Source organism: Calypte anna, chromosome Z (genome assembly GCF_003957555.1).
Source record: "Calypte anna isolate BGI_N300 chromosome Z, bCalAnn1_v1.p, whole genome shotgun sequence".
Classification (NCBI taxonomy): Eukaryota; Metazoa; Chordata; class Aves; order Apodiformes; family Trochilidae; genus Calypte; species Calypte anna.
The window spans coordinates 21360849-21382740 of record NC_044274.1 but is presented as its reverse complement, the minus strand read 5'-3'; the positions used below and the strand labels follow the sequence as shown (position 1 = coordinate 21382740).

At 43.0% G+C, this 21892-nt stretch overlaps 1 protein-coding gene across 4 annotated transcripts in view; it reads left to right on the top strand.

The window, feature by feature from the left end:
* ABCA1 (ATP binding cassette subfamily A member 1) overlaps positions 1 to 21892 on the top strand; it is a 95040-nt gene that overhangs the window by 25015 nt on the left and 48133 nt on the right. For all 4 annotated transcript variants that reach the window (XM_030466703.1, XM_030466699.1, XM_030466700.1 and 1 more), the window contains 3 exons: positions 1133 to 1274; positions 2114 to 2235; positions 21574 to 21695. In XM_030466703.1, coding sequence (XP_030322563.1) covers positions 1133 to 1274; positions 2114 to 2235; positions 21574 to 21695 — 386 coding nt within the window. The remainder of the gene's footprint in view (positions 1 to 1132; positions 1275 to 2113; positions 2236 to 21573; positions 21696 to 21892) is intronic.

Sequence of the window (21892 nt, the reverse complement as noted above, 5' to 3'; positions counted from 1 at the left end):
CCCTACCCCCTCAAGGGCCTCTGCCAAGAAGGACAAAAAAGCAAAATTAAACAAGACAGCTCAGGTAAACAGCTTTTCTATTTTAAAAAGGGAACTAGGGACAGTCAGTCTCCTGGGTACTCGAAACAATAAATATTTGATTCCTTCACCTTTCTCCTGAACAGAGTCCTTGGCTTTCTTCAGGAAGGGCTGATAGGTCTTTCTTCAGCTACCTACATGAACCAGGCTTGCTATAATTCAGCAGCTTTGTCCTCTTCCTCCTGGAGGTTTGGTACCTCCATTGCTGCTGTGGAGGTAGGGAGCTAGCTCAGTGTGATTGCAGGCATACTGCAAGTACAACGTGGGTACCAGAGGGAGGAATATGCATCTCAAGGTCAAAGCCTTGAGTCGTTGTGAAAGGGACTAGTTTGGGGGTGAGGAAGTGAGATCATTTATGGAAAACACCTTGTTGGCTTGTTTAAGTTGCATGATTATGTTGAGGGAAGTTTTTCTTTATCTTTGGAGGGTAAGGGATTTTCCAGTGTTGCAGTGGTGTACCAGTGGAGGTCTGCCATAGGTGGTTTGTTTCTGGTTCCACTAACATGTAGGATGTAAATTCTGGGCTACACCTTAAGTAGGTCTTTAGTAGGAAAACTTAGACTTTAGCCAAAAGTATAAGTTGCCTAAATGTTTTTTAGGAACTCTAAAGCTTTAAGACTTGTCTGAAAATCAAGACAATATGGGAGAATAATGAAAAACTTACCTCAGTGAAGCCACTGTAAGCCTCCATCCTGCAATTGCTAACTCTTTGCTTGGTGTTTATGGGGCATGTAATTGGGGTCAGGCTTTGCAGTTGGTTGCTCATTGTCATTCTTTGGCAAGAAGTTTTGTGTCCTCACAAGCATGGCCAAAACCAATGGTTTGAAGATGAGAATAGCAAAAAACTTCTAGAGACTTGACAAGGCATTGTTTTTAAGTGGAGAAGGCCCATCATATGGAGAACTTAAGAGAAGCTCACCTCTTAATGTTGGCTGTTCTGTTCTCTCAAAAGCAATTCAGGGCAGCAGGATTAGTATTGCTCTTCAAATGTCATGCTATGTAGCAATGGATTGTATCTTGTGTTTGTCTCTTAACTCCTGTGTTTTTGTTCCAGGTCACTTCCCAAACAAAGCTATGCCTTCAGCAGGAACCTTGCCATGGATACAGGGGATCATCTGCAATGCCAACAACCCTTGTTTTCGCTACCCAACACCTGGAGAATCCCCTGGTGTTGTTGGGAACTTCAATGCCTCCATGTGAGTCTGCCTGCATTCTCCTAATCTTTTTTTTTTTGGAGCAAACTTGGAAAAGGGGATATTTGGAAGTTACCAACTAGTTGTGTAACCCTTTGCTACTAGGAGTTCTGTTGTTCCTACTGCCACTGAAGTACCAAGTTCTTCAGTTACCAAGTTTAGAGGGGCTAGCAGAGAGCTGGTTTATGTGCAGTATTCCTGAGTCCAAGAATTTTAAGTTCTTGGTGAAGAAAAAGGTGGGACAAGACTGAGTCTGTCCTCTTTTTTCCAGAGAGCTGCTTTTCCTGGTTAATGAACCTTTGACGTGGATAGTGTAGAGTGACAGAGACAGCTGAAGAGTGGGTTTAAGGGATGCTTTCTGACATTTCTGTCACTTGTTACGAGTTAATGTGTTGTAGATAGCTCATTTTGTGGCCAGCTTCCCTATATCCCTCCCTTCTTCCTCCACTCATGCTAGCAGGCAAGTTGGGCTTAATGCAGAGTAAAAATGTATCTGCATCCCAGAGAAGCATTTGCAACAGAGCAGACATATTTAACTGAGCTTCAAAAGGAAGCCATTTACAGGCAACAGGAGGCCCTTTCCATTCTGGTATTAAATAATGGCTTTTGGATAGATTCAGATTCCCTGCCTAATTTTGTCTAACTTTGTAATAGCTGCCATCTTTTATTAGGTTCCTTTCAGTGTCCTGGAGAAGTCATTGAAAAAATGGCTCATTGTACTGGAAAGAGCAGTGGCATAATAAAGTGCTGAAGTTTGGAACTGAGATGTAAAACTGTATCTGTAGATGCTGGCTCAGAGAGATGATGACTGCTGGTTGTGTTTGTGTTTGTCCCATCACCAGTGTTTCCCGCCTGTTCTCAGATGCCAAAAGGTTACTCTTGTACAGCCAGCAAGACAAGAGTGTAAAGGATGTTCAGAAGGTCCTGGGAAAACTGCACAAGTTGGGAAACTCCTCTGCCTCAGGTAATGGCAAGAAGAGCCTCCTACACCTGGCATTTCTGGTCTGGCTAAATCTGCATGTGTGTGAATTTCTGAAATGTACCATAATGGGAAGGTGCATGGTTATGATTTAGAGCTGATCAAACCCTATGGGTAGTACACCAATCCTATGGGGAGTACCTTAAGCTCTACCCCCTGAGCTGCAGAGGGAAATGTATTGGGAGGATGCAGGTGAGGAAAAGCTGGTGCTAGCCTCCAGTCTAGAGACTTGAAGCTGATTATTATCTGACAATGAAGTTGGCATCTCCGTTCTCAGTTTGTTTCTGACTGTTTGGAATAGGATACTTTATCTTCTGCTGTTGTCTGGCAGGATTTTGAATTACAGAGTCCAAAAGAAAATGTTTTGTCTTAGGGGGCTTACACAGCCCAATTTGCAGTGAAAGTTGAGAATCCTTCAGTTTTTAGCCTGTACAGGAAAGTCTGGTGTGCCTTTTTTTTCTTTTTTTTTTTTTTTTTTTTTTTTTTTTCAGGTAAGAGATCACATAGGAAGCTTGCAGCAGAGCTGAGACATGCAACAGCTCTGCTTGGCCTCACAGAGCTGGCAGATCTCATAATTGCTTGGTCCCTCTAACATGGCAGCTTGTTAAGAAGTTTTGGGGGTACATCTCTTTGAAAGATTATTTCTTTTGGTTGCTGTGTTAGTGCTGCATGCTTCTATTGAAAGTGTTGGCAAGTAATGGATTAGAAAGAAATACAGAATGGAAATATAGCAGGGAACACAACCATTAAGTGTCTTCAACTACAACCTCTATCCAGGCACATAAAGCTCTTTGAATGTGGGTGGTATTTTAGTGTTCTGTGAAAGTTGCCCCTGGTTTTGCATTTTGGGTTCTTCCTAGCTTTCCATTTGTGTGTCTCAGGCAGGCTCCAGAAACAAAAATACCTGACCGGGTGTGACAAAAAGTGTTTCGTGTCTCATTTGTCCTGTGAACAGTTTTAAATCACAGGTGGTAGTTCTGCATCCTTTTCTGGTTTTTGCAGTATGTTGCAGGTCACTTTGAAATAATTTGGAATGTTGATGACAGTTCAGTAGATGTGTGCTGGATGTATGTACAAGTACAAGCTGGGCAAGGGATTTGTCTTGGACATATGACTGTCCTCTCTCCTCTTCAGGGCTGTGCAGAATCCTGATGTGATCAGATCTGCAGGTGTTACTATGATCTACTCAATTTTAACTTTAGGTTACACTTGTTCTTATGTATAAGGGATACCTTTCCTTGCTGGCACCAATATCCCTATAGCTAGGCTCCCCCCTTTTTATTCTGAGAACTGGTAAGTGGCATTGTCATGTTTTTACTTGAATACGCAGCATTCTTAAGTGGGAGAGGGTGCAAGGTAAAGGGTCCAGATGTGGACACACAGTGAACCTAAAATGAGAGATGCTAAATAAGCTAAAATGAGATAACATGGCTATTTCCTAAGGACAGATTTAATACTGCTTCTAATGGAGTTCTTCAGACCCTTGGTTTGACTTGGTGGTCTTGCGGGAACAAGCCCTCTACAACAGAATAACAGATGTTGTCCCTGGGTTTTACATTTTGTGCCCACAGTAGTATTGGCAAGTTGCCTCTTCTGAAGAGTAGATACTGGTGTTTTGTATTGTAACATGCAATGAATATCAGATGTGGATATTTACAAGAAAACTATTTAAAAGCTGTAAGATGAAGCTGTCATTGCTAGGAATGTTTCAGGGGGAGGAATGATTCCAAGAAGCATTTTGCATAGGGAGTATTGTACAAGTCAAAAGTCAGAAGCTCATATTTCTCTATAGTATAAAGACTAGCAGAGTGACTGCAAATTTAAGCCTCAAGCCAGTCATCAAAGATCATGATTGTATAGTAAAATATTTAAAATGTGTAATAAGAAATCAAGACTCTGTGTCATTAGAATGACAGACTGCCCATTGTTGTTAGTGCTTTTAGGGAACAAACAAAGCCTGCTTGTCCTTTTCATGATATGATCATTTACAAAGCCTCCAGTTTAGTGGTCTTTGCTGCCTTCTCCTTGGCAGCCTGATACATTTTCTAACTTTATGCATAAAACAGCATCCTCTAATCTTATGAGTACTTGTTGTGTATTTATGCATAGCAATGTTTATCTATGCAAGGGGATCTGAAAGCACTGCCTTTATACATGTATTTCCCCAATTAGCAGCAGGGCTGATTGCCTGATGAGCTAATAATTGAAAACATGTGTAGTACTTCCTCTGTTCTAGCTCTGCCCTGGATCTGGAGCCACGTGAATCAGCGGTACTGGGAGATGCAGTTTTGCAGCTTGTGCTTCCTCAATGGGAGTGCCTGTGTACTTCCTACTGTGTAATGTGGGCTCTGCTTGAGTTTTTGCAGCTTCTTCATCCTCTCTTACATTGGCATGATGGCATGCTTCCACACATTTCCCACTGCTGCTTGATGGCTTTGAAACAGGCATCAGGAGGTGATCTTGCATTACCAGTGTACAAAATGGAGCTATGGTGCAGGCTTTTGTTCTAAAGCTAGTCATGCAGAGCATGCATGTTTGTATTTTGCTTCAGGTGTTTCAACCTGTTCAGAGAGCAGCTGCCAAAGTCCTTTCACTTCAAATTTCTTTAAAGCAACCCTCATACCTTATGTTCAAGGTGGGACTTGTTAGTGTTGTCTGCTCTTAGTCTCCCTTCCCTGAAGTTCAGTATGTCTTTCTTAAAATGGCAGGTGCTTACACAGACATCTGCAAGTTAGTGTCTTGGTTACAGACAAAGTAGGCCACTTAAGATGTTGTTCAGGCAGTGGTATGTGCTTAAGCCAACATTATCTTTGTATCTTTGCTCATTCCAGGAGTTAAAGGAGTGGCTTCTGTTATCTACTGATCTGAGCTATGGCAGAGAGAAAGGAAGGTATGATTAGTAGGGAACAACTCACCCTTGCTTTTCATGTAGCACCTTCTCTGGCCAGGATGAAGTACTTAACTAATGGGATGAGAGAGTTCAGCACAGGCAGCAGCTGTGATGTTTGTATAGCACTGTGGCCTCTTTCAGCAAGCCCTGATTACTGAAATCTATGTGCAGGCTCACACATACCTCAATACATTCAATTTTGCAGGCAGGTGCCAGGTGCACTCTCCTTGCACTTACATCTCTGTATAGCAATATCACCAATGTCTTCAATACTCCTGATAAACAGAGTACAAACTGGAACAGAAAGCCAAAGACTTTAGTGGTATCACTTTTAAGAGCATGACATTGCTGCTGGTAGGTTTGGCTCACTTCTTGAAGGCAATAGCTCTGCAGCTGGTGTCAATGACATTTTTACAAAAGGATGAAGTGTGCACAAGAAATGATAATTCCTTCCATTTTGAAAGGTGGAGACACAGCTTGCTATTAGCTCTGAGGCACAATTTTTTTTTCTTCCATATCTCTGCAGGGGTCCCTGATGTTTTATTCTGCAGTGCCATGTGGTAATAAATCAAGAGATGAAATTATAGCCAACTTATTTGTTGCTAAACGTTCCATAAGCTAGCCTATAGTCTATAAGCTAGTGTATAGTCTATAAGTGTATAGTCCATAAGCTAGTCTAGCTGGTATTTACTTCATCGCTCTTTTCAGTGATGCCAAAGGGCATGTTTCTGTTTTTCTTGAAATGAACCCCACTACACAAAAATGGAGCAATGAAATAGGCAGCAAGAAACAACATCACCTAAGAAATTGCATCACATCTCAACCTATTATTCCACATGTGCCCTGCCTTGCCCAGTTGTTTGCTGGATTAGTATCTCTTGTGGTGTAGGAGGAACTTCAGCTGAGTGGCATTGTCTGCTGGTGTTGCACCTTGATGCACAGACAGATATTGAGGGTGAAGGATTTTGCAGCCTGTCTGGTCAGTGCTAATAGAGCTTCTTTTATTTTAACAGATAAAGGGTAATAGAGGGCTTGGGCTGAAAAGCAGCATTGGGAGAGGCTCTCCAGTGGCCCATGCCCTGCTGTATGATTGTCAGAGAGCTCAGGGGAAAAGGATGTTGTGCATGCTAGATAACATGATGGTGATAGCCAAATTCCTTCTCAGTGTCTTCTCCTAAGAAAAATGACCCCATGACCACAAGCGAAATATTCAGATTGATTCTTACACCTGCCTAGCTCTCACTACTTAAGCATGTTTCCTCCCTGAGTTCCTTTGGGAAGGATCCTAGCAAAAAACAGCCAGCCTAGAATGAGGAGAAACCATATGTCCAGATGGCCTTCACCACCTGCAGACACCAAGTAAGGAAGGGTGGCATTCATGCCATTGCATTGTTGCACACAAATATACAAATGAGTTATCTGATACTACCATCCATATTGATGCCATGCTTTCCTTTAGGCCAGGGAAAATGCCACCAAACCCACTGCCTTATGGTACCAGTAGGGAGATCATGTCTTATGGAGGCAACTGAGAGCTTCTTTGCCTTTGTGTTTTCAGTAGGGGTTACTTGTGCTAGCACTCCCTAGTGTGTTCCTGGCTGCTACTGCTGCCTCCCAGCCCAAAGCATCCAGCCAGGAAGGGGAGCCTGGGACTGTGTGGGCCCTGGTGTAATTACTATTTTGGCCAGATGCAGTCTTTCAGGAGGGGCAAGTGGAACTGGCTGCCAGTACTTGGTATTTGGATTGCACAAAGGGTTTTGTAGTGTGCCGTGTTGGTCAGGCAGTTAGGAGATTCAGGTACACATGGCAGTTTTCCCACATTTGCCTTATTAACATTTTCTTCAAATCACTGGATCTCTGAGCAGGCACAGAGCAGAATGTTCTTAATTTTTTTTCACCCTTAAGTGAACAGTTTTGCAGGCAACTGTATTTCATCTGGACCAATCTTTCCAAAGCAGTTTTGGAAAGGCCCATGCCACAGGTAGTGAACAAAGTTCTTGTGTAATTCTAGTGGGTCTGTTATTTCTTTCTGTTCTAAAATGCAGATGCTGACAGTCAAGAGGTATGCAAAGATACAGAAGACCTCCTTATGGCAGTGTGGGTCCCAAGTTCTGCATTGGACAGTAACCTATGCATAGTTCATTAGTTAGTGAGGTGGTATGTTATTTGCTGAATTACACATTTGCTCCACTGCCTCTTTCAGTGGAGTTGTCTTCTGCTTTCATTAGTATTTTTAAGGGAAAAAAAAAGATTGCAGTAATAAAATGATCACAAAATGGCTAGGGGTGCAAGGGACCTTAAATAAAGATGATCTAGTTCCATTCCTCTGCATCGACAGGGACACCCCCCACTAGACCAGGTTGCTCAAGGTCCCATCCAACCTGGCCTTGAACACTTCCAGGGAGGGAGCAGCCACAACTTCCTTGGGCAACCTATGTTGGTGTCTCATCACTCTCAAATACAAGAATTTCTTCCTAGTGTCTAACCTAAACCCTCCCCTCTTAAGTTTGAAACCATTTCCCTTTGTCCTCTCAGTACACACCCATGTAAAAAGCCCTACCTCAGGTTTCTTGTAGGCCATCTTCAGATTTTGGAAGGTTGCTATAAGGTCACTTTGGAGCCTGCTCTTCTACAGGCTGAACAACCCAACTTCTTCATTCTGTTTTCATAGGGAAGGTGCTCCAACCCTCTAATCATTTTAGTGTCTCTTCTCTGGACACATTCCAGGAGCTCTGTCCTCCTTATGCTGGGGACCCCAGAACTGGACACAGTACTCCAGGTGGGGTCTCACAAGAGCAAAGTAGAGGGGAAGAATCACCTCACTCTACCAGCTGTCTGTGCTTCTTTTGAAGAGCCCATGGGCATTGCTGGCTTTCTGGGCTGCAGGTGCACACTGACAGCTCATGTTGAGCTTCTGATCCACCACCACCCCCAAATCCTTCTCCTCAGGGCTGTCCCCAGTCCTTTTTCCTCCCAGCCTGTATTGATGCATGGGATTGCCTCAACCCAGGTGTAGAACCTTGTATTTAGCCTTGTGAAACTTCATGCAGTTTGCATGATTCCACTTCCCAAGTCTGTCAAGGTCCCTCTGGATGCCATCCCTTCCCTCCACTGAGTTGACTTCACCACACAGTTTGGTGTTGTCAGCAAACTTGCTGAGGGTGCATTTGATTTCACTGTTCCTGTCACTGACAAAGATGTTAACCAGCACTAGTAAATAATGGTGACAAAGGTCTGCTGTAGCCATAAGTAAGTTACCAGGGAAAATACATTTATTTCCCATGGGGCTGCCTGTGAGCTTTGAATTTTCTTTGTCTGAAAGAGCATTGTTATTACATGATTTTGCTTAGAGGCTGAAATGGGTAAGCAGATACAGCATAATGTTCATCTTTGTCTTCTGATTTGGTCTGAACTTCCCTTCTGAGATGCTTTTGAAATAAGAGTATTAGAGTTATGGTGACTTGGGTTTTTTAGGTAGAATGGTTTTGTGTGGATGTGGGAAGGAAAGATACCTCTGAAAGTAGAATTCAAAAAAAATGTCCAGTGTTAATCTGGCCTTGCTGTAGCGTCTGTGTTATAGGTGGCAGGAGCTTGAGAATATATCGGATGATCCTGTCACACAAGACTGTATGAACCTTTTTAAAAATAAATGAGAAGGATCACAGGTCAGCATTGGTCTTTATTGGTGAAGGGCTGCAATGTCAGTTTGGTTACACTAAGACAGGCTAGCCTGATGGTGCTATCTAATGTTTTGACAGCATACAGAGAAGCCAACAGTGCCCATATTTACAATTAGCAACACAGTTATTCCAACAGATACCAAATTGCTGTCCCTTAAAGGCACCATCTCTATCTTACTTTTAACTTGCCTAGATAAAGACACAATGATAAACAAGAATAGCTTATTGTAATTGTAAGTATGAGTAGTATCAAGCATAGTATCAGCATGTGCTGCAGAAGCAGACAGTACTAAGTTCTTTCTTTAGTCTCCAAAAACTCATTATCCTGGTCTGTCAATGCTGACTTTTATTTTCAATCAGCAAATAAAATAGTGTGGAAAATGTAATAATTTAACACTATCTCCCTCTTTTGTATGCAACATCAGCAAAGCTTGCTAGTACTAGAATTACGTTGCTGAAAACTCAAACTTGGTGTTAAGTTCAACTTTGTGTCAGAGTGGAGAACAAACAAATTTGTTCTCACTTCTAATCTCAGAATCTTAATAAAGTGCCTGGTATGTGGAAGGCTGCATTTGGTTTACTTACCTTGAGGTCTTGAGGCTGGCTGGGAGAGTGGGACAGAGATTTTCACATTGAGCTTGGTATTACCAGTCTCCTAGGAAATCTGTACCACTGGCATCTGGTGAAAAGGTCAGCCTTCTCAGGGATTTCTGTGGGGCTGAGCTCTCATGAGAGTGACTATTACAAAATTGCCACAACTGTCCACTTTTGTGTCTGACTTGGTACTGAGGCTGGAATGCCTGACTTAGATCTGACCTCCTGTATCTTTCAAGATAATACTCAACTTTGGAGCCTTCTCTAGTAATAATACATTTCATCTTCGGTGTGCATTATGAACCCTTGTTACCTAATTTTTACAGCATTCCTTTGAGCTAAATAAGCAGCTGCCAAGGAACCAAAGCCCTCACTTTGAAGCACAGTTGGTTGTGGCAGTTCTCAAAGTAGTTAGGATGCAATAAAAAGTGGTGATTTCAAAGTACTCCTATGCTGAATCAAATGCATTTTTACCCAGGCAAGAGGATCTGCTTGATAAAATCTTTTGAAAATCCATGGAAGCTCAATTTTTAGGCAGCCTTTTTCATGCAAATTGGATGCTGTTATGTTTACATAGTTTTAGTCATAAAGTAAGTGTTAAAGCCAAGATCCTGACTAAAACAATATATTCTACCTCCTGTTGCTAAATTTCTTTACAGCTTCACCAAATTGCAGTCATCTTCGCTGTCAAACCAGGCTGATTGTTTTGTGTTTGCTCTGGTAGTGATTGTCTTATTAGAGATGTGTTTTTAGTTCAAGTTACAGGTTTTACACTCGTATCCTACTTTGCTTATGTTTTGTTTCCAGATTTTATAGGCATCTTTCCTGTACACATTTTCGTATTAACTTATTTTTAATAACTGAGCTTGTTAAAACAACATATGCTCATGCCTTTGTGACATGAGTTACTCAGCTGATGAAAAAATGTAGCTTTGCAAAATCAGTGGAATGTACCTCAGCTATTAGCTGAAGATTTTGCCCTAGTATTTTTACTTATGCTGACCTGGCATCCTTCAGCTATATATTTGGGAGATGTGACACATCTTCTGAAAACAGCTGAAGTTTCCTTTGCCTTCTAATTTAGCTTTAGTTTTAAGGATGGTGCAACAAAAGGCTACTTGGACATATTTTAAATAAAGACCCTGTGGTTTGGTTTTTTTCCTCTCTGAAACTTTCTGTTCTTCCAAAGGTTTTAGAGACAAATATTACCTGAGGTAGTCTTAGATGCATTTTTGGTTGGTACTGGAAGGTTTGCATGACTATAGACAAGCAGAACTTATGCATGATGTGTTACATCTCAGGATGTCCTTTCTTTATAGTTTTCCACCTATTTTAAAAGTACAGCTGAAATGTAATTGAGCCTACATATATATGCCAAGCAGGGATTTGCTGATGGGGTAAAGACAGCTTACTGCAAGATAGCAATACTTCCAAGTCTGAGTGCTTGTTCTGACTTTTGCCAACCAGATGCTTAGGAAGGCACCAGTCACTGTCTACCCAGCAAAATGCTAGTCCAAACAGTAGAAACAGTAGAAGTGCTTTGCCACTTAAGACTTAAGATGTAGATGTGAAAACACATTGTTCCAACAACTTTCTTTGTAGCAAAGGCACACATAGCTGTGTGATGACATGGTCCACAGCCATCAGAGACACTTGCTTACTTGTGTTATTACCATGCTCTCTTTGCATACTTGTCCATTGCCCAGCAGCTGAGGAAAAGTGTTGTGTAAAGCCAGAGAACAGATATCAAGACAATGGAGTAGCTGTTCTAAGGCTACAAGTGTCTTCACCTGCCTGGTCCCTTTCCTTCCTTTTAATGTTACCTCTTGCTGCTACCTGATGAAAGTGCAAGGAATTTTGCCAGGGCATCTGTATAAATAATGTAAAAGACCTCTCCAGCAATATACACTCATTTTTCTTCAGGTTAACTGCTCTGAAACACTGGCACACAGCACAATATTCCTAAAGCAATAAGAGCCATTGTTCTTTCTGTGTCTACTAGTGATCCATAGAATTGCTCAGGCTGGAAAAGACCTTCAGGATCATAGAGTCCATCCTTTTCCTAACCCTATTACCCTATTCCTGGAGTCCATGTAAAATACAGTGGACACTGGTACTGCTGCAAGTATTCAAAGGTATTTTCAGTCAGCAAGGTATATCAGTACTGAAGTAAGGGAATAGTTAAAATATTGTTGGTCTAGAAGGAGACAAAACTGAAGGTTAAGTTTCTTAAGTGTACCAAGACAGGTCTTTGGGGAGCATCCTGATGTGATCAGCAGTGAAGCGTTGTGCTTATGATACAAGATATGATCTCTAGCCAAGACTTTATGGAAACTGGGGCAATCTGTATCTACTAAACATCTACTTTTCACCCTTACCTAGAACTAATGAAGTTCTTGAGCTAATTTGAAGTGCTGTTGCTCAGCAGTCTGATTTATACTAGTGAAGGGGCTGAGTGGTTGCAGAGGTTTTTCTAAACTTAGCAGAACATTTTCTTTCAGCACTGACACTTGATAATTAATTTTTTTTTTATCAGACTTGAATCTCAAAAGCAAAACGAGACCACATTTTGAATAACTTTGCAATGTCCAACTAAACTGAAACAGAGGTATCATAGGGGGCTGAAATAATTTAGATGTAGGTATATTTCCAGCTTAAGTAGGCACTGTTCCCACTTAAACTAATGATCTAGAAATGACTGGCTTATCCTTTTTAAGCTTTAATTTAATTTTTTAAATATCTTTTGGATTGGTCTGACCCATTGTTCTGCTTTTTTTTGCTAGATGAGAGGCATTAGAACTTGGCAGTGAATCCAAAAGTGCCATGTCTTTTGAACATAGGGGAAGCAAGAGCCACTATGACCTGATGCCTGCAGACTTGACATAGTGTCAGAAAGCTGATGTGGTTCGGGTTCCTTGAGTCTCTGAGTTACAGGAGGGGAGCCATGGCAGGATGAGGCTTCACACCCAAGGGAGAGGTGGCTTTTTCTCTTCTTATCAGTGTTTTTATTCAAGGCTAAATTAATACAAGTAAGGACAGACAGGGCACTTCGATTGTGGGTAGCTCTGCCTGCCATGTTGGTTGAGGTTCATCATTACCCATGCCATTTTTGCGGGGGAAGCCTTTCAGACTTCATAGCTGGTAGTGTGATAAGTTTCAAGTAGCATGGTACTGTTGGAGTGGTTCTGCCTGTGTGTTTTGAGGCTTCCAAATGCCTCTGATACAAGTCTCTTCTGTTTGCATTTGAACCAGCAGTTTCCCAGGTGTTTGGTCACATAGTCAGCCCTTGAAGACCCTGGATTCTGGACTGCGTCCTCCTTGGTGATGGCTTATACTTTCAATTTCTGCTTAGCTCTAGGCTTTTTAATAGTGTGCCATCACTGGTATGCTTACACCAGTGTTTGCCATTTGAACAGTGGCATGTGGCTGGATGTGTCCATGGCATTTTTTCCCAGTGTGTCTTTATTGATTGTATTTTACCAGATCTGAGTTGATGGTTTGAAATATTTAAAATCTGCATATTAACTAGAGTATAATGTTCTGAGAGCAGTCAAAATCCAATCTTTTTAACCACAAACCTTTATTTTCTGCCTCCTTAAAAGCACTTCTCTTTCTGAGCTGGATGCAACCTTCAAAGACTATCTCCACAGCCTGTACCAGTCCTAAATGCAATTCTTGAAAATCCCTTTCTTTAATACTGAAGTATTATATCTGGTCAGATCTGAGCTTTGTCATCTCTCTGACTGACAAGTCCTTGTCCTTATTCTGTAAATTAGCAGAACTTTCAACCAGTTATAACTGGCATACAATTTGAAGCTGTGCTCAGGATTTGCTGCTTGCATTGAAGATCCTTAGGATGCTTCCTTTGAGCCTGCTTAGTTTTTTTTTTTCACTTTTAGAAGCCCAAATACCTGTCATCTAATTTTTCACTAGCAAGCTGTGCTATATAGTTGTCTCTTGCTAAGAGAATCTGGCTTGCAGCAGGTGAAGAGGCAAGCATGTCTCTCCTGTGGTGTTACAACAGGGCCCAGGGATGTGGTTGGACTCACCCCTTCGTAGGCAGAAGTTCTGTGGGCTGTGTTTGCTGGCAGGGTTGTTGGTGACTTCTGTGTCTTGTTTTCTTTTTTTCTTTCTGATGTGGAGTTCTTCTGTTGGCATGCCTGTCATGCAGCAGGGAGAAGGGTGTTTTATGGCATTTGAGATTTAAGTAATACACAAAGAGAAGTAGGAGTCTTACGTTTGCTGCTGACTCTCCATGTAGGTTGGAGGTGGTATCTCTGAACATGACATCTTAGCTGGGTTAAATGTGTTCTGCAGCCCTGAAGCTAATATGGCATTGTAGAATAATTTTAGTTGGAGAAGACCTTGAAGCTCATGGAGTCCAGCTGTTAACCTAACACATTGACAGATCTGTCACTAAGCCATGTCCCTGTGCAAATGAAGTAAAGGATAACTTAGGATTTGTCTCCTGTGTGTGTCTCCATGGTGTCAGCCGTGCTTGTGAGAGTGCTGGCTGCCATTTTTAAAGCTCTTCTAAGCAAAAGTAGGGACTTGTTAAAGGAATGGAGATGGTCCCAATGTCTGCAGGCCCAAGATGAGAGAGAAGATGTGGGTCTGTCACAGAACATTTCCCTTTCTCCCAAGAAATCTGAGATGCTGGAGATCAATGGCAGGCACAGATTGTCTTCTTGCAACCCACGTCACCATTTCATAGGGGCTCTGGTTAAGTGGGTGCTCACTTGGGTATTATCTAATGTCTGTAGAGGCAGCACTATTACACATCTGACAGACACAGAGCTGTAACCTAGCACAAAAATGGGTCACGCTACAGCTGTGGAATGAACAGCACTTTGGGAGCAAATTAGGCTTGTTTTCCCACTTAGTCAATCCTGCACAACTGGACTGCTGAACTGCTTGTTCTCTTATCAGCAAATCAGGATGAGGCTGTTGAACTTGTTCAGAGGACAGTTTTAGCTCCTGCCAGTATCAGCAGGGATACAAGCAGCTCTGATTGCTATTCCAACCACAAAGGGGGAAGACTGCCTTTCAGGAAAAGGGAAATGAAAACATAGTAATTGCTTTAAAAAAAAAAAAATTACCATGTTTTCTGGATATGTTGACTAAAGTTAGGAACACAGTGAGGGCAGATGAAAATTTGCCAGCTTGACAAGCCCAGCCTCAGGCCATCTGAAATGTTTGCTGTTAACACCATGAATCTGGGTCACTGGCTTAGGGGGGTACAACACTGTAACAGTCTTCAGTATAGAATCATAGAATAGCTGGAAGAGACCTTTACAGGTCATGTAGTCCAGCCCCCTCACAATAAGCAGGGACATCTTCAACTGTCTCCGGTTGCCCAGGGCCTGTCCAACCTGATCATGAATGTTTCCAAGAATGGGGCATCTACCATTTCTTTGTAAATTTTTGAGGCCCTCCTCTGGACTTGCTCATACAGGTCCCAAGTCTTTACTGAGGACTCCAGATCTGGACACAGTATTGCAGGTGGGGTCTCATGAGAGCAGAGTAGAGGGGCAGAATCACCTCCCTTGACCCTGCTGGCCATGCTTCTTTGGATGCAGCCCAGGATACATTTGACTTTCTGGACTATGGGCATACATTGTTGACTCATGTCCAGCTTTTCATGCACTGGGGCCCCCAAGTCCTTGTCCTCGGGCCTGCTCTCAAGCCCTTCATGTACTGCCAGTATTGATACTGGGAGTTACCACAACCTATGTGTTGGACCTTGCATTTGACCTTGTTGAACCTCATGACATTTACTTGGGCCCACTTCTTGAGCTTGTTCAGGCCTCTCTGGATGGCATGTTGTCCCTCAGCTGTGTCAAATGCACCACTCAGCTTGATGGGGTCTGCAAACTTGCTGAGGATCTCCATCTCCCGATCAAGACTGATGAAGATAATAAACAGCACTGGTCCCATTATGGAACCCTGAGGAATGCCACTTTTCACTGACCTCAAGCTGGACATGGAGCAATTATTACACTCTAGATATGACCATCCAAACAATTCTTCATCCACCAGACAGGGGAATGTCTGTGTATCTCCAACTGTCTATCTGTATATCTCCAACTTAGAGAAGGATATTGTGGTGGACTGTATCAAAGGCCATACAGAAGTACAGATAGATGACATCTATAACTCTTCCCTTGTCCACTGATGTGGTCACTCCATCGCAGAATGCAACTAGGTTTGTCAGGCAGGACTAGCCCTCGGTGAAGCTATGTTGACTCTCTTGAATTGCCTCCCTGTCCTCCATGTGCCTTGGCATAGCTTCTGGAAGGATTATTTCCATGATCATCACAGGCACAAAGGGAGGCTGACAGGTCAGTAGTTCCCAGGGTCCTTTTTGCCCCTTTAAAAGATGCAATCTTTCTCTTTTTCCAGTCTCCAGGGACTTCACCTGACTATCATGACTTTTCAAATATAATGGAGAATGGTTTGGCAACCACATCAGCCAGTTCCAAAAGGGCTCTGCATCTTTCCAGGTCCCACAGACTTCTATATGCTCGGGTTCCTTAGGTGGTCACAAATGTCATGATCTCTTATATTGGGAGGTACTTTTCTTCTCCATCTCCATCTTGCAGTCTGTCCACTTGAGGGATATGTGGAGAGAGGTTGCCAGTGAAGGCTGAGGTAAAGAGCTGAGTACCTCAACCTTCTCCTTGTATGTTGTTGCCAGGTGTGTGTGACCTTCCTTTTCTGTCTGACATATATTACAAATGCTTCTTATTCTGTATGTCCTTTGCCAAATTCATGTCCAGCCACTCACTGGCCTTTCTTACCTCATTCCTATACAGTTGGGCAGCATTCCTTTGTTATTTCCAAGATACCTGTCCCTGCTTCCAGTGCCTGTGCAGTTCCTACTTGCCCTTTAGTTTGACCAGCAGTTTTTGACTAAGCTATGATTGTCCCTTGCCGTCTTTGCCTCAGTTCTTACACCTGACATTCAAGAACTCTTCCACTGTGTGGAAAGTGTCCTTAAAGATCTGCCAGAACTGCTAATGCCCTGTTATACCTGACAGCAATTTCCCAGGGTACTAGTGAGTAACTCCTTCAAGGGCTGAAAGTTTGCTTTCCTAAAATTCATGGTCCTGTCTTCATGCTTTGCCTGACCCATATCCATCAGGACTGCAAACATCACCAGTCCATAACCACTGCAGAGAGTGCTGTTTCCTCTGGATGATACTCAGTTCATGAGGAAGGTTTGAACCATCTGTACTTCCAAGTGAAGCAAGAAAGAAAGGGAGAAAAGTTTAAGAGGAAAGAACAGCCTTGTTCTATAGGTAACCTATCACTACAAACTTTTTTTCCCATTTCTCTGTAGATCTTCCCAATATTGCTGGAAATTGACATTGCTTACTATAAGACCTGTCATAACCATACTTGTAGTACGATCAGCAAGTTCTAATTAGGTTACTGGCTGTGTATTCTCTTTTTTTCCTGCATTGAGCCAACATTTGAGCTTGTTAAAGTAACTGGAGATGTGGCATCAGAATGAGAATGCTAAAAACTTCTGGCTCGGGAGAATGTATGGAATATGCATGCCTTCTTCACCTTAAAACCAGTGCTTCAGTTCTGATGTGCATGGAGCAGACACCCCATATAGCAGTGACTTGCTGTTTTTCATTATTAATATTTTTGTTCTGCTGTCTCATGTAACTGATATGTAGCAATGGTGGAGGTTCTTTTTTTTTTTTTTTTTTTTTTTTTTGCTAATTCATCTAGATGTCTTTATCATCTTGAGTAGGTTCAAGGCTTTTTTCCCTGTTGTCACAAGAAGTTGAGTCTCAAGCAAGGAATGACCAGCTTAGCTCTAGGTTCAGGTATGAAAGTGCTGGAAAAGGTTGAGATATCAAGAAACTGTAAATCTTAACAAAATGTAAAACAGTGTTTCAGTCCTGTGGTAGATACTATACAATCTGAAACTCATGAAAGTTTCCTTGCTTAGAATTCAGCTACCAGCACTGATTTGAACTGTGTGGAAATGAAGGACAGCTGTGCCTTTCATGAAGTCAGTATCCATGAAATGCTGCCCTGTGCAATTATCTAATCCTGACTTGTGACTTGAGAGAGAAGTGTAATTTCATAGTTAAGGCACAAGACCAACAGCTCCGGGAACTCTTGGTTCTGCTGGAGGCTTCCTTATGTGACCTTTCTTCCTGTCCTGTGTGGGGAGTGGTCTCCTGATCTTTTCATGTGGATGGGGACTACTGCCTGCTTTGTTGCCATACAGTGCCCAAGCTGGAACTAAGCAGAACAAAAGCCTTTCAGCCCTATTTGCCCTGCTGGCATTGAGGGCTAATTTGTATGGTTGATAAGCAAAGCCCCTGCGTATGCTCTCTGTTGTTCTGTTCCTCCCTTGAGGTCACAACTGAAAGTATAGTCTACTGTGAGGACAAGCTATCCCAGTATTTCTTCTGCAGATATGCATCCCACCACTGATTTAGAGATGGTTCAAGACAGATCTGACTGTCTTTAAGAGTGATGGTTCAGTCTGGCTTCATCTTCACATTTGTGCCTGGGTGTTGTCTTGGCTGCTGTGACCCTAAGGTTTTGAGCAGGAGGCCTGTACCCTGTGGTGGTGAGCCTTCACGATTGTGGCTCCCCTGGTCTTCTGTTGAAGGTGAAGGGGAGAGGGGAGGAGAAGCTGCATGTTCATGTCATCCAAAGTACATGGAGGGTGTTCTTTCTGACATACTGTCTGAATGCTGTAGCTATACTGCTCTCTGACTCTACCTATGTTCTTGGTCAGTCTCAAGTGTGAGAGAAGATGTGTGAGTTAATCTCATTTGAGTTGACATACTTTGCCTCATGTCTTCTGACTAACTTGATAGTATGTCTGAGCTTTTGTGTCAGGAAAACATTGCAGTACTTGGCCTCCGATTGTGAAATGCGCTCTTCCACTCTAAATGTTTGCATTATTAGTAAGCTTGGTATTAGCCTTCAAAAGACTTTGTTTCTTTTGTTTTCTATTTTTGGAGGAGTTCTTTTAGCTAATGCTTTTGTATTGCCTTAGGCCCTCCTGGAAAGGAATGGCTGTCTTTAAGAGGAAACCTTTAATAAGGTCTCATCTTTTTTTAAGCATTCAGGACAGCAATTTAGACTGATTGTCTAAATCTAAATGAGGCTGAGGGAGCTGGGGCTGTTCAGCCTAAAGAGGCGGCTCAGGGGAGACCTCATTGCTCTCTACAACTACTTGAAAGGAGGTTGTAGCCAGGTGGGGGTTGGTCTCTTTTGCCAGACGACTTTCAACAAGACAAGAGGGCACGGTCTTAAGTTGTGCCAGGGGAAGTTTAGGTTAGATATTAGAAAGAATTTCTTTACGGAGAGAGTGATCAAGCATTGGAATGGGCTGCCCAGGGAAGTAGTGGATTCTCCGTCCCTGGAGATATTTAAAAGGAGACTGGATGTGGCACTCAGTGCCATGGTCTAGCAACCGCAACGGTGGTTCAAGGGTTGAACTCGATGATCTCTGAGATCCCTTCCAACCCAGCCAATTCTATGATTCTAATGTTTGGTATTTTTTTTGTGGTTTGCAACTTCGGCAGGCCTCCATGGGGGAAGGGGATTGCATAAGACACTGAAGGACAAGTGGTAGAAGTAGGACCAGGGGCATAAGAGAAAACACATGAGAAGAAAGGCTGGCTTTCTGCTTAGAGTCCTGCAGTAGGACCATGGCATTCGGATTTGGTCCCTTGGTCTTGCAAAGACCATATGTGGTCTTGGGCAGGTAAGGATTTTAAGTAGTGATCATGGGTCTGTGCCCAGTTGGCTGAAAGCCAAGCATTGTCCCACAAGCAATTTTGGTAACATCACAGGTTGGTAACTTTACCTTCTGTTCCCTTCATGTTTTACTTCAAATGTTAACAAGAACGCCTTTTGATGTTTATAGGAGCTGCCCTAGGAAGACAGCTTCCATTTTTAGTGAATTCTAGTTCTGAACAAGTCTGAAGATGTTTGGCATGGCAAAAAGGCAGGGGGGAAATGCCATCTTAACACAAAGCCGGGTAATTACATCTATGGGTGGTGTCAGGCTCCTTGTTACTCCCCATCATGACAATGAACAGACCAGCAGGAATCCTAGAATGGTTCAGGTTGCTTTCCAGCAGTTAAGTTACCTGTGGAATGTGTCCCCAGCCACGAAAATCCTGGTTCCATGTGGCTAAAAAACCCTCAAACCCAACCCACAAGTGAAAAAGCCTAGACAAACGCAAAAGGGAAACAATAGCAAGGAAACAGAGCAAAGGCAGGAGAATTATTGCCTTGATTACATTTTTAAAAGATGTATGGCCCTTTAAGAGGATCTTGTAAAATATTTGAAATGAGGATCGATAACTGAAAAAGCTTGCAAACATCTGATCTCTGCATGCCATTGTGCCTTCTTCAGCCAGCCACCCCTTTGTCTGAGTTTCTGGACGGTTGATGATCTCACCGAAAAATAAACAAGCTGCAGAAGCGTTTAGGGAGTTCAGCGTGCTAAGGAAGTAGCCAAGGAATCACGGTGGGGCGAATTTTTCCTGCAGTTGCTGTGAAGCGGGGAACAAAAACATTAGCTTCTGCTGGGAACAAAAGGACGTTTTTAAGTTACTGCAGGATCTTGACTCTTCCTCGCCTTTCCCCTGGCAGGGAGGGGGTGCAGCGGGGCGTTTGCATGGTGCCATCAAGCCCAGCAGACGGAGGAGGGGTCCTGCTGTGGGAGTGGGGGGTGAAGGAGAAACTTTCGTCCCGGAGTAACCTCCGCGTCGCCTCGGCGGCGGGTCGTGATTACTTTTTTTCGCTCGGAACAAAAAAGTGACAGGGAATTGGTAACTGGATATGTAGAGAAGAGAGCAATGACCGTCAGTAACCCCCCGCGTGTCCCGTGCTGTAAGAGCAGAGCGCTTGGCCGCCCTGCCTCCCCACCCCCTCCTCCCGTCCCCTTTGCTTTGGCAGCGCCGAGGCTGGGAAGCGGGAGCAGGAGCCACCCCGTCATTGCTGTGGGCACCCTGGCCGCCCTGGAGGCTTTTTCTTGAGGGCTGGGGTTTTTTTAAGGGTAGTACTCGCGGCGCTAAGCGACAAAGCACAGAAGACGGGGGTGGGGGGGTGGAAAAAAACCCCAAAAACTTCTGTTGCAGCTGTTCCCTGTAGGAGGAGGAAGGTGCAAACTCTTGAGGCTCCTCTTGCAATACTTTCCCTTTAGAGCTCGTTGTTTTCCGCTGTTTGCTGTGGGGTGTGACATCCTCTCTTCCCACAGTTGAAAAAGCCACATGATACCTAGTTGGCTGACTTGACTTATTCTGGAACTCTTTCACCCTGGTAAATCCCATTGGGACCTACTCTCAGTTCTTCCTGACAGACCTGCTTTCCTTATCACTGCTTATTTAAACACAGTAAAGATAGAGTTGCTCTCTCTTTTTGAAAAGGAAAGAACGCCAAAAGATGTTATGAGAGCCATTTAACCTTCAGGTTTCTGAACTTCAGTAGTGTACGAGGATTTTAATTCCCAGATCAGTGCTCTGATACAGATTTGTTTTAAAGCCAAAAGCTCAAACAACAATGGCTTCAGAAGGTACAGCTTTTAGGAAAGAAAACCGAATTTTAAAATATTTGCAGAAAATCTGCTGAATGGTTAAGATTGCTTCCTGAATCTGCATAGGAGTGTGTATTGTATCTGTGTGTCTGCCTATGTCAGACTTTGAAGTAGTTTATGGTAGACGACATCTACATAATTAAATTGAGGCTAGTAAATTCCTTAGTGGTCCATGCACTAGCTCAGTCCCATGGCTGACTAACAACATGGGGATTAACAGAAGCATCATCTTTGTGTGAGGCTAATGCTGGTGTTCGTTTCACTTCGGAGCATGGGAGAAGCCTTTTGTCTGCGTTCCTCCATCTGTGTATGGATGTGCAAATTGAGCTGAAGTAATGGTGTTAAAGGGAGATGTCTTTAAACCTTCCTCCTTTTTTTTGAGATCAAGTAATTATGGATTGACAGCTCTGAAAACTGATAAACTTCAGAGCTCTTTGCTAGCAGTTCTTTTCCCTTTGTGCAGTTCCCTCTCCCTCATTTGTCAGCTTTGCTTTAACTGTTCAGAGCTTCCACGTTACGTTTCCTTTTGGCTTTGTGCTGACCAGAATGTTGCTTATTTTGTCACTTTCCAGACTTTAAACTTAAGGATTTCCTGATTGACAATGAGACCTTCTCAGATTTCCTCCACTATAATGTGTCCATGCCATCATCTGCAGTGGAGGAGCTACTGAATGCAGAGGTCAACCTCCAGCAGGTAAAGAGCACTTTCAACCTTGAACATAATGCTTGTCCTGTTGTTTGTTTAACCATACTGTCAAGACCCACCGTGCAGGACCCCTCTGTGCTTGCTGTTGTACACACATAGAGGAAAATGTAATTGGTGTTTCTCTCTTCCCTTTCCCTTCAAGTCTTACTTCGTTGTAAACACTGACTGAGACCTGCATGCAAATG